The following is a 13,851-nucleotide window of genomic DNA, read 5'->3' on the forward strand; positions in this document are numbered from 1 at the left end:
ACTTTTACATAGGCTCTAAAATCAAAGTGCTTCCACCTACAACTTTGAAACTTCATATGTAGATGCACTTTGATGAGTTCTACACGTAACACCCATTTTTGGGTCACTAGGTCAAAGGTCAAGGTCACTGTGACCTCTTAAAAAAAAAAAAAATCTGACAAGCTTTCGCAGCCGAGCGTGGCACCCGTTATGCGGTGCTCTTGTTTTTTTCAGAGTTTTCTTGGTAATCCTATATCTTAGTCTATATTAAAATATGTTGATAAATAAAAATCATTATGTACCATGAATGTGGTGTTTATGTGTACACCAGTCATTTCACAGAGAGGTTGAAAATTTGACCTTATTTGGCACTCAACATGATTGATGAACACTAGAATAAGGTATTCTTTGTAGACTTTCTGCAGCCCAGCTTATAGTTTAAGATCTTATGTTGATATACATGTACCCACAGGCAGGGGGTATATTGGAGTATTTCCATCTCTTGGTTTGTTTGTCAGCTTATCTTCATAAAATGTGACAAGTTAGTGTAGCTTACATCTTATAATGTACATTTCTCAAGCAATAAAATTTTAAGTCATAATATGTCATCACAATGATGTTTTGATGTGCAAGAAACATTGTTAATGTCTCATAATTTCTGGGAATAGTGGGCTAAATGCATGTGTGTAAAGTGTTGCTCCAGATAAACTGTGCAGTCCGCACAGGTTAATCAGGGATGACAATTTTCACCTAAATTGGAAAAGAGACCTCTTTTAAACAAAAAATTCAATCTAAGCAGAATATATTGTCCCTGATTTGCCTGTGCAGACTGGGATGACACTTTAAGAATATGCACTAAGCCCAGTTTTCCCAGAACTGTGCTCTATTAATCATGTTTGTGGCAAAGCTCATGTTATCATGTGTCCCTGTATTGTGTGTTGTCAGGCCTGGCCAAGCGGTGTAGGGCCCGACTATTGCTGGCCTCCACATCTGAAGTGTATGGAGGTAGGGCGATCTTAATACTTAAAGTAGTGGCTTGTTCTTCTACAACATGATTTTGTGGATTATATGAAGGAAAAACAATGCCTTCATTAACAAGTTTTTGTTGCAAACTGTAGTTGCTACAACCTTTTTCATGTTGTTTTTTTGCAACCAAAATGCTATCAAACATAAGGTGAATGGCAAAATGTTTGTTTCTCTACCTGAATAAAGTAATACAGAATTTATAAAAATCCACCATATATTAAGCATTTTTAGCTTATATATGAAATATATATAGTGGAGCTATCCTACTCAACCCGGCGTCGGCGTTTCCGTTCCGTTCCGTTAGCGTGCAAATGTTAAAGTTTTCGTACTACCCCAATTATTTTTATTGTCCCTTGACATATTGCTTTCATATTTTGCATACTTGTTTACCAGCATGACCCCAACCTATAAACAAGAGCAGACAACTCTATCAAGCATTTTGCTATAATTATGGCCCCTTTTCCACTTAGAATGTGCAGCAAATGTTAAAGTTTTTGTACTACCCCATTTATTTTCATTGTCCATTGACTTATTGCTTTCATATTTTGCATACTTGTTTACCCACATCACCCCAACCTATTAACAAGAGCAGACAACTTTATCAAGCATTTTGTCATAATTATTGCCCCTTTTATTATTGGATATGCATATTATTGATAAATCTATGTCAAAGTTTGCGTACTTTCCCAAATATTTCCTATATCCTTTGACGTATTGCTTTTATATGTTGCATACTTGTTTACCAACATGACCCCAACCTATAAACAAGAGCAGACCACTGTATCAAGCATTTTGACATAATTATGGCCCCTTTTACACTTAGATAATTGAACATTTTGCTTAATTTGCCGTAACTTCTTTATTTATGATCACATTTTATTATTACTTTGACAAAACAACACTTACCTGAATACCACAATGGATTCCACCCAAACAATACCCCACGCCCCTACCCAGAATCCCTCCCCCCCCCCATTTTTTTTTTTAAACATCATCTGATACCCCACATTATACCCCCCCTCTCACCCCCCCCCCTTACCCCCGCCCCCCCAAACAATTTTTTTTTTCCTTTTTTATTTTTGAAAGATCGTCTAATAAATTATTAAATATGAACAATTTCCCCATAATGGCTTATGTTATACTGTCAAGCACTCGAATAGTTTGACAGCTCTTGTTCTATATTTTGTACATACATTTGTGTAAATATGTCACTTATATATTAAACTTTTAATGATGCCCTGTGGTTAAACTATTACATTTTGTTTATCTGTTTACCGGTAGTCACAGGGGTGGATCTGTAACTAAATTAATGTTTGTTCAAAGTTCGATACTTATGTTATGAGGCTGGTTATCTGTTGTCCCTTATCTGTGTAAATCGTCAATAATTCACTTTTGTTCCCATTCAGAGTCATGTCCCCTTGTTTCCTTATTTCAGACCCAGAGGTGCATCCCCAAACAGAGGACTACTGGGGCCATGTGAACCCTATAGGACCACGGTCGTGCTATGACGAGGGCAAGAGGGCCGCTGAGGCACTGTGCTATGCTTACAAGAAACAGGTGAGCCAGTCTGTACTAAGAGGAGACAAATATCATAGATTTAAAAATCCTGGAGTGATCTGTTTGATAGAATTTTTTTAAGCTCACCTGATTGCTCAGGTGAGCTTTTCTGACCGGTCTTTGTCTGTCGTCCGTCCGTCTGTCTTTTCGAAAACATTTGCTCGTAAACACTCTAGAGGCCACATTTCTTGTCCCATCTTCATGAAACTTGGTCAGAAGCTTTGCCCCAATAAAACCTCGGCCGAGTTCAAAACTGGGTTGTGCCGGGTCGAAAACTAGGTCACTAGGTAAAAAAAAGAAAAACCTTGTAAACACTGTAGAAGTCACATTTTATGTTCAATCTTTATGTAACTTTGTCAAAATGTTTGTCTTAATGATATCTTGATTGAGTTCAAAAGTGGTTCAGGTCTGTTGAAAAACATGGCCGCCAGTGGGCGGGGCAGTTTTCCTTATTTGGCAATAGAGAAACCTTGTAAACACTCTAGATGTCACAATTTTTGCCCAATCATCATGAAAGGTGGTCAAAACATTGATTTAATTGATATCTCGGACAAGTTCGAAAATGGTCCAGATCGGTGAAAAAACATGGCCGCCAGTGGGCATGGCAATTTCTCTATATATCCATGTGTATATAGTGGCAGTTTTCCATATCTGGCTATAGAGAAACCTTGTAAACACTCACAACTTTTGTCCAATCATCATCAAAGTTGGTCAAAACATTAGTTTTATTGATAACTCGGACGAGTTCGAAAATGGTCCAGATCGGTGAAAAAACATGGCCGCCAGTGGGCAGGTCATTTTTCTTTATATGGATATAGTGGCAGTTTTCCCTATTTGGCTATAGAGAAACCTTGTAAAAACTCTAGAAGTCACAATTTTTGCCCAATCATCATGTGAAAAAACATGGCCGCCAGTGTGGCTGGGCATTTTACTCTATATGTATATAGTAAAAACGTTAACACTCTAGAAGTCACATTTTTGGCCCAATTTTCATGAAATTTGGTCAGAACATTTGTTTCTTTGATACAAGAGTTGAGTTCAAAAATGGTTTCGGTCAAGCCTTGTGATCAAACACTATGGAAGTCACATTTTTATGCCCCCTTCGAAGAAGAGGGGGTATTTTGTTTTGCTCATGTTGGTCCGTATGTCTGTCCACCAGATGGTTTCCGAATGATAAGTCAAGAACGCTAAGACCTAGGATCATGAGGTCACTAGGTCAAAAGGCAAGGTCACGGTGACCGGAAATAGTAAAATGGTTTCCGGATGATAACTCAAGAACGCTTACGCCTAGGATCATGAAACTTCATTGGTACATTTGTCATGACTCGCAGATGACCCCTATTGATGTTGAGGTCACTAGGTCAAAGGTCAAGGTCATGGTGACCCAAAGTAGTAAAATGGTTTCTGGATGATAACTCAAGAACGCTTATGCCTGGGATCATGAAACTTCATAGGTACATTGATCGTGACTCACAGATGACCCTATTAATTTTCAGGTCACTAGATCAAAGGTCAAGGTCACGGTGACCCGAAACAGTAAAATGGTTTCCGGATGAAAGCTCAAGAACGCTTATGCCTAAGATCAGGAAAGTTCATAGGTACATTGATCATGACTTGCAGATGACCCCTATTGATCATCAGGTCACAAGGTCAAAGGTCAAGGTGACCCGAAATAGTAAAATGGTTTCCGGATGATAACTCAAGAACGCTTATGCCTAGGATCATGAAACTTCATTGGTACATTGATCATAACTTGCAGATGACCCCTATTGATTTTTAGGTCACTAGGTCAAAGGTAACGGTGACTCAACTTAGAAAATTGGTTTCCGGATGATAACTCAAGAACGCTTACGCCTAGGATCATGAAACTTCATAGGTACATTGAGGTGACCCAAAATAGTAAAATTGTTTTACTCAAGAACGCTTATGCCTAGGATCATGAAACTTCATAGGTACATTTATCAAGACTTGCAGATGACCGGTTTTGACTTTCATGTCACTAGGTCAAGGTCACGGTTACTTGACACAGTAAAATGGTTTTTGGATGATAACTCAAGAAAGCTTACGCCTAGGATCGTGAAACAATATAATGGTCAAGTTGATAGAATTTTCTTATTAAATCAATCAAAAATGGAATTTATCATGTAGATGTTTTGAACATCTTATAACTTTGTTATCCATCTGACATGTGTGCATTATAATCATTGCATCTTTTTTAAAGATGTTTGTGGTTTAAAGTTTTTTTTGTTATGGTAATTAAACACAAAGCACTAAATTGAAAATTTCCAAACGGACTTACAGTGGGCTGACCTTGAAATGATGCAAGATGGAGTGTAATTCATTTGTTTGTTTTGTAATTTAAAATCTTAACATGTCAACTATGAAAACACTATACAATTATTATTTTTGTTATCATACTAGGACACTACAGTTCATATGTGCTCTAAAATCTAGAAGTACACAAGAACAAACACACACAACTCAATTTGATATTAACCCATTGATGCCTAACATTGATTATGAGAGAAATGAGTCATGCTGAAGGATACACACATTGATTGTTTATGAAGTTAATGTATGGGATCAGGAATAACATTTTGCTGTAATTTGTTGGTGTGTGAGCTCTGGTCAACAGGCTGTGTTTAAAGAAGACATTAAAAATGGATATATGCTACTGCTGATAAAGGGTTCTAAAATATACAGCTACATGTACCAAATTTAGGTTTGGAATGTAAATTGTTAACTGTTGGCTACATGACTCACCAATGACCCCTATTGATCTTCTTGTCACTAGGTCAAAGGTGACAGTCACAGTGATTCAAAATACAAAAATTGGTTTTCAAATGATAACTCAAAAACACTTTCACCTAGGATAAAGACTTCATAGGTACATTGATCATGATTATAAAAATACCCCTTTTAAATTTCAAATCACTACATCAAAGATCAACATCACAGTGACTCAAAACAATAAAATTGTTTCTTGATATTTACTGACAATGCTTACGCCTAGATTCATGATCTTCATAGTTACATTGATCCTGACTGGCAGATGACCAAAATAATGTTCAAGTCACTAGGTCAAACGTCTTAATAACAATGACTCAACACTGTAAAATGGTGTCCAGATGACAACTCAAGAATCCAAGGTCAAAAGTCAAAGTCGCAATGACTAATATATTTATATTCACACAATGGCTGCCATTACAACTGACAGCCCATATGCAGGCATGCATGTTTTACAAACAGCCCAATACATTTGGTAAAAATTCAATGAACACACTCTTCTCAGGTGAGTGAACTAAGGCCATCTTGGTCCTCGTTTATATTTTATTTTTGTCTTCAAATTTTGAAGATAAATTGTGGTGGGATTTATCCGTGTGTGCATTTTGTTAGGGTCAAATGTTTCAAAGTAGATTTGTTTGCATGTTTACAGTTCAAATGCTATGTATGTGCATATCTTTGATTTTTTTATGCCCTAGATATGTGTCATAAAGCAGTCTCACAGTCTGTCCCTTTGGAATCTGTTAACAGAATTTTTATTCCTAAATGCTTTCAGATATTTACCTGATTTTTGTGTATATGAGTCTACCTGCATGACTCACAGATCAAGTTGGAGTTTCGTTACGGTCCAATTATTTTGCAAAGTTACGGGCCTTGGACTTTACAAATTTCTTTAAAATAACACTTCCAGATTTTTTTCCTTAACGCTTTCAGATACTGACCTGATTTTTGGTAAGGGATCTAACAACATGACTTACAAATCAAGTTTAAGTTTTGTTTTGGTCCATTGATTTTTGAAGAAGTTACGGACCATAGACAACACTTTTCTGATATTTTTTGGAAAAACTTTCACATACTTACATTATTTTTTGTGTGAGTCTACCTATGTGACTTAAATCTGAAGTTCGAATTTGGTTATGGTCAATTGATTTTAAACAAAATAATGGGCCTTGAACTTTTTTCCTCTAAAATAGCTGCTGTGCGGCTCAAAATGCTGTGGAGCGAATTGTGTTTCTTAAACATAGCTCTTTTTAAAATTATGTATGCAATCTAGTTTTATGTATATGCTTTTATTTTGTTGAACATTTTTCTTGTAATATATTTGTAGCATCAATGTAAACAATGAAAATATAGAATTGCATATCTTTATTATGCATAATAATATATGTAAAACAAAATGATCAAATATTCAAATAATGGAAAACTTTAATGTCCAAATATTTGAATACTAATTTTCCTATTTGTTGCCGTCCTTTGTATTTAGTGAACACTTATAAAAGATATACGAGTGAAAGCATTTGTGTGGAAGTTGACTTAATTATTATGCCCTCAGAACATAGGTTCTGGGGGCATATTAAAATCATACCGTCAAGTTAGTCAGATAGTCTTTCCGTCCTGAATAGTTTCCACTCAATAAATCAAGCAATGGTCATTAGATCTTCACCAAACTCCATAAAAATGTCTAAGGCAATAACATCTAGGTCAAGTTTGATAATTAGCCAAATTGACCCAGACACTCCTGAGTTACAGCCCTTGATCATCGTTAAATTGTTTTTTTTTCCTGTTTCCGCTCAATAACTCGAGCAATTGTCATCAAATCTTCACCAAACTTCATGAAAATATGTAAGGCAATAATATCTAGGTCAAGAATGATATTCAGCCAAATTGACCCAGACACTCTTGAGTTATGCCCCTTGAATCACTGTAAAATTGTGTGTTTTTTCACGTTTCCGCTCAATAACTCAAGCAATTGTCATCAGATCTTCACCAAACTTCATGAAAATGTGTAAGGCAATAACATCTAGGTCAAGTTCGATAATTGGCCAAATTGACAGAGACACTCCTGTGTTACGGCCCTTGAATCATCAAAAAAATGTGGTTTTTCGTGTTTCCGCTCAAATACTGAAGCAAATGTCATAGAATCTTCGCCATACTTCATGATAATGTGTAAGGTCATAAGATCTAGGTCAAGATCAATAATCGGCCAAATTGACTCAGACACTCTTGAGTTACAGCCCTTGAATCATAAAAAAATAGTTTGTTCTCGTTTCAGCTCAATAACTCCAGCAATTGTCATCAGATCTTCACCAAACTTCATAAAAATGTGTAAGGCAATAAAATCTAGGTTAAGGTCAATAATCAGCCAAATTTACCCAAGCACTTCTGAGTTACGGCCCTTGAATCATCAACAAATTGCGTTTCCGCTAGAAACATGTTCATAACTTCTATGTCGCTTCAGATGTAACCTTCATATTTGGTATGCCTGAGTATATGGACAAGGCCTTTCCATACGCACACAAAGTTTGACCTCTTTGACCTTGACCTTTAACTAAGGGTCTTCCTTAAGGTTTGGAAATCTGCGTTTAAATTTCGAAAAAGCGTTTTTTGGGGGCATATGTCTACCAATGGAGGCAGCTCTTGTTTTTTTAAACTTATTATGTAAAATAAGCATTTAGCAATTTCTTATCTATTTTTGTGGTTGGCTTTTTTTTATAGGTTCTTACTGAGTCAATATATTTGTTATTTTAGTAAAATTGTGCAGATTTGTGTATCTATGATTGTGTTCTTTTCTTTAATTATCTCTGAAAAAAGCACAAATTACACTTAACTGATTTTTATACCCCCATTACCATTGGTAATGGGGGTATATAGGAGTCACTTTGTCGGTCTGTCCCAAAAATTTCATCCAATTTTCACCAAATTTGATATCTCCAAGGTCAAGGTCACACTTTGAGTTCAAAGGTCAAAAATGGCCATAAATGAGCTTGGCTGGGCCATAAATATGTTGTTCATTGTGAGATTTTAAAATAATTTGGCACATTTGATCACAATTATTGGACGATGTGTCATGGGAAAGAATTACGTCGATGTCTGCAACGTCAAGGTCACACTTTGAGTTCAAAGGTCAAACATGGCTATAGATGATCTTGTCCGGGCCATAACTATGTCATTCATTGTGAGATTTTAAAAACATGGTTTATTTGTTCACAATCATTGGACGGCGTGTCATGCAAAAGAACTACGTCGATATCTCCAAGGTCAAGGTCAATTTGAGTTCAAAGGTCAAAAATGGCCATAAATGAGCTTGTCAGGGCCATAACTATGTCGTTCATTGTGAGATTTTAAAATCATTTGGCACATTTGTTCACAATTATTGGACCGTGTTTAAAGCAAAAGAATGAGGTCATTATCTCCAAGGTCAAGGTCACACTTAGAGTTCAAAGGTAAAAAATGGCCATAAATGAGCTTGTCTGGGCCAAAACTATGTCGTTCATTGTGAGATTTTGAAATCATTTGGCACATTTGTTCACCATCATTGGAAGGTGTGTCAGGCGAAAGAATTACGTCAATATCTGCAATGTCAAGGGCACACATCGAGTTCAAAGGTCAAAAATGGCCATAAATGATCTCTTCCGGGCCATAACTATGTTAATTATTGTGAGATTTTAAAATTACTCGGTACATTTGTTCACAATCATTGGACGGTGTGTCATGCGAAAGAATTATGTCAATATCTTCAAGGTCAAGGTTACACTTTGAGTTCAAAGGTCAAAAATGGCCATAAATGATCTTGTCCGGGCCATAACTATGTCATTCATTGTGAGATTTTAAAATTACTGGATACGTTTGTTCACAATCATTGGACGGTGTGTCTTGGGAAAGAATAACGTCGATAACTCAAAGGTCAAGGTCACACTTGGAGTTCAAAAGTAAAAAATGGCCATTAATGAGCTTGTCCAGGCCATGTCATTCATTGTGAAATTTTAAAATGACTTTACATTAATTTTGTTCACAGTCATTGGGCGGCATATCATGCGAAAGAATTCAAGAGTTCAATAGTCAAAATGGCCATAAATGATAATGGCATAATAATTCTTAAAAAACACCATAAATTAGCTTCTCCGGTTTTGTGAAGACAGCATGAAAAATATTCTGTGTCACTACAGCATGTGGGGTTATAAGTCACGTCTGTGTCAAAGCTCTAGATTTTTGTGGAACTTGGATATTGTTCTTTCTCATTAATTAAAGTAATTTAACAAAGCATTTATTGGTTGTTTAGAATGTTATTCACATACAACTGTTGTATTCAGTCATAACACCGCTTTAAATCTTGAATTGAAAGAGGAATTTTGCTGTACATAATAAAGATGTTATTGGAACTTTTTGAAACCATGGACATTTCTGTTGTACTTAACTAACACAATTATTTTACCAACTTAGTGCCTAATACGACAGACATGCATATGTATATGATGTGGTTTATTACTTTCATTTCAGTCGAAGGTAACATTTGTATCAGATGTGGGTCTTACCTTTGGTGTCATTCCTTCTTTGCCATCACCAATATTTCAAAATAATGGGCAGGAAAGAGTCAGTTCTCATTTTCATTTTAACATCAGTATATGGTACCTCATGAGTGTGTTTCTCAGTTTTAGCTCACTTGTGCAATTCTTTTATGACTGCCGTTTGTCTGTCATTTCTTGTGTGTAAACTCTCATTCAAATAATATCTAATAAAATAGATTTTTGCAGGAATTTTTATTGGGTGACCCTCTTACAAACTTGTTCAAACCATTTTTGTCAGCTGCATATATAGGTCACCAGAGCTAAAAATAGACTTAATCATCCTATGTAAACCACAAGGGTCAGGGATTAAATATTTAGCGTGCAAAATTGTACAGTGGACAGCTACTGCCCACGGGGTCAAAACAGTCCACATCCTGGGTGCAGAATGATTTTTGTGGACTAAGGAAAAGTTTTAGTAAATAACTTTTAAGTTCTTCTCTGAAACCACAAGGTCAGTTGTTAAATATTTAGTTTGTAACATCATATTGTGCTGCTTAAGCAAGTATGCAAAATCATGCTCCAGGGGGAAAAATTGGTCCCAACTCAAATGTAACTTGTTTTCTCAATTTATATTATTGAAAACTTATAACACCTCTGACTTTACCAAGTTTGTTCAAATCATGCCTCTGTGATCTAAACTGGCCACGCCTTATGATCTACATGTTTTCATTACAAACATATAATGCAATCTTTTATGAAACTGCAAGGCCCAGAGATTTGACATGTGGCATGTAATATAAATAAATATGGTATGGTGGTTTGATATCAAGTGTGTTCAAATTATTCCCATGGGGTTAAAAATGGCCCTGCTCTAAGGTCACATGATTTATATAGTTGCATGAAGTAAATAACTTTTGAAAACTTGTTCCCTGAAACCACATGATGCGCAGCTTTGATATCAAGTGACATCTGATAGTGGGACTCTTCAAAGAAGGATCAGATCATGTCCCAGGTGGCAAACTGGCAACACCCTTATTGTAAATTGATTTATTTAGAGGTTTCATGTAAATAACTTTAACTCTTTCAGTGCTGGAACTGAATTTTGAAGGCCTTTGCAAACAGTTTGGATCCAGATGAGACGCCACAGAACGTGGTATCTCATCAGGATCCAAACTGTTTGCTATTCTGATAGTATTCTATGAAAAAAATCGAAGAAAATGCTATTTTTTTTAATTCAGCAGACGACATTTTAGAAGACGACAAATTTCCCAGCATGCAAAGGGTTAAAATCGTCTCTGAAACAGCAAGGGTCAGCTGTGTAGTATTTGGAGCATCATATACATCATGTCCTTTATTTAGAAATTATTTTTCAAAAGATACAATCAAAAGTATTTGCAAAGCATGGCTATTTTTTACTTAAATGTGGAAAATTCTTAAATGTAATAATACTGAGTCTGTATGAAAATTATATACAATAAGAAATATTATTTCAAAATAACATTGAAATTGTGTTTGCTAAATATCAGCATATATTTGAATATAAATGTTAATTTATAAAACAAAATACTGTACATAGTTTGAAAGATTTATGTGAAAATGTTTAAGAAATTATGGAAGATATTTTGTGGATGCTTCCTCTGATCTGAAGTATATGTATATTCTTTCAGCATCTTCTCAACTGCTGTCTTTGTTGTGCTTTTTAGAAGTCATTTTCCACACTTCACTCCTGTTGTTTTCAACATGTGAATAAACATATAGTCATTGTTGACAGCACAGCCTCCAACTTTCTTCTCATGTTGCCATTCCTATTTATGTTTACCTGTAACAAAATGCCCTCAGGGTGCAGGAATGGTCTTTGCACGTGACTGGAATTATGATTTATAGAAAATATGTCTGCCATAAGCAAAGACAGTTCTTTACCAATAGATGTCTGCAGATGCAGTGATTGTCTTTCTTCCTGTGACCGATTCAAAGTTAACCCTTCATTTACATTGAAAAACAAATACATATCTCAGCTGTTGATATCTGCTTTTCAAGTCATTAATATATTCACAGACCTAAGTGCATTTTAACTTCTATCAAACATCTTATTCAATATTAACAACCTTAAATAAAAAAATCTAAACATACTTGTTTATTCAGCACCTGTTGATTACATCGTCAGTTTATTTTGTAAAAAACTTTATTTAAAATTTGCAATTTCATAGATTAACTTAAACTTGGTTGCTATAAACCAGCCTCAGTTTTTTTTCTCCCTGTAAGATGGCTTATGACAGTTGCACTGTATGTCTGTCCATCTGTCTCTCTGTTCATCTGTTTGTCCGTCCATCCATTTGTCCGGCCGGAATAAATTTCCAGATTTTTTTTATCAAACACTTTCAGTTTATACCTGGTTTTTGATGTGTGATTCAACCTTCATGACATACATAAAACGTTATAGTGTTGTTCAGGTCCTCAGTATAATATGCACTTATTTCAGTTTTTATGTCCCCCACTATAGTAGTGGGGGACATATTGTTTTTGCCCTGTCTGTTGGTCTGTCTGTTGGTCTGTTGGTCTGTCTGTTTGCGCCAACTTTAACATTTTGCAATAACTTTTGCTATATTGAAGATAGCAACTTCATATTTGGCATGCATGTGTATCTCATGAAGCTGCACATTTTGAGTGGTGAAAGGTCAAGGTCAAGGTCATCCTTCAAGGTCAGAGGTCAAATATATGTGGCCAAAATCGCTCATTTTATGAATTTTTTGCAATATTGATGATAGCAACTTGATATTTGGCATGCATGTGTATCTCATGGAGCTGCACATTTTAAGTGGTGAAAGGTCAAGGTCATCCTTCAAGGTCAGAGGTCAAATAAATGTGGCCCTAATCGCTTATTTTATAAATACTTTTGCAATATTGAAGATAGCAACTTGATATTTGGCATGCATGTGCATGTCATGGAGCTGCACATTTTGAGTGGTGAAAGGTCAAGGTCAAGGTCATCCTTCAAGGTCAGAGACCAAATATATGTGGCCCAAATCGCTTATTTTATGAATACTTTTGCAATATTGAAGATAGCAACTTGATATTTGGCATGCATGTGTATCTCATGGAGCTGCACATTTTGAGTGGTGAAAGGTCAAGGTCATCCTTCACAATGTCAAGGTCATCCTACAAGGTCAAACATCATATAGGGGGACATTGTGTTTCACAAACACATCTTGTTTTGTCAGGCACAAATTGTTGTTTCTATGGTAACTTTATTATGGAACTAATTGAAAACTTAAATATAAGCCTTCTCAGGCTAGGTGGATGGAGCTTGGTTTAGAGGGCCATGATGGGAATATGCATATTATTTCAGGTTGTATAGTTTGTCCATCCCTCTGTTTGTCCATCCAAAAATGGATCCTGCTTTATTACAAAAATAACTTAAGCTAAGTTGATAAAACTCAGTACCGGTATGTGAATAGATGGGGGTATAAGAAAAATGCTAATAATTTCAAATTTTTGCATACAGCTGGAATTGTGGTTGGTATTGTTACAGAAATAAGTGAATACTTATATATGGATACTTCAACATCTTAAAATGTATGCAGGCTAGTTGAGTTAACTCAACATGTAGATAGAGCATAATCGAAACCATTTTACATATGTTTGTAAACTGTAGGAATGTGAATTGTAATTAAATGAAAAAGGAATAGAATGAATTATTATAGATATCTGAAATTATTATATGCAAGCTCTTAGCAATTCATAAGTACCCCAAGAAAGATTCATTTCAGCCAAGTTTGGAACATTTCTGTCTTAATGAAGACTCCAACTTTTAAATAGGAATTAACATTCGCAAATAGCCTGCAAGTTTGGTTTTGGACCACATTTTGTACTTAAATTAAAAAATTCTGAAAACGTGGAATGAAAAGTTTCAATAAAACAAAATAATGTATCAATACTAATCAGGAACAGAAAAATATACTTCAATGGAACAGAGTTTAAAATAAGGATATTAAAATGTTTT

At 35.5% G+C, this 13,851-nt stretch overlaps 2 protein-coding genes across 2 annotated transcripts in view; one reads left to right on the forward strand and one right to left on the reverse strand.

The window, feature by feature from the left end:
* Nucleotides 1-13,851, reverse strand: part of LOC127833374 (60S ribosomal protein L8-like) — a 368,912-nt gene that overhangs the window by 53,582 nt on the left and 301,479 nt on the right. The window lies entirely within an intron of this gene.
* LOC127833366 (UDP-glucuronic acid decarboxylase 1-like) overlaps nucleotides 1-13,851 on the forward strand; it is a 52,267-nt gene that overhangs the window by 25,117 nt on the left and 13,299 nt on the right. The window contains exons 7-8 of the mRNA XM_052358577.1: nucleotides 925-984; nucleotides 2,441-2,562. Of these exons, the coding sequence (XP_052214537.1) occupies nucleotides 925-984; nucleotides 2,441-2,562 (182 nt within the window). The remainder of the gene's footprint in view (nucleotides 1-924; nucleotides 985-2,440; nucleotides 2,563-13,851) is intronic.

This window comes from Dreissena polymorpha, chromosome 6 (assembly GCF_020536995.1).
Source record: "Dreissena polymorpha isolate Duluth1 chromosome 6, UMN_Dpol_1.0, whole genome shotgun sequence".
NCBI lineage: Eukaryota > Metazoa > Mollusca > Bivalvia > Myida > Dreissenidae > Dreissena > Dreissena polymorpha.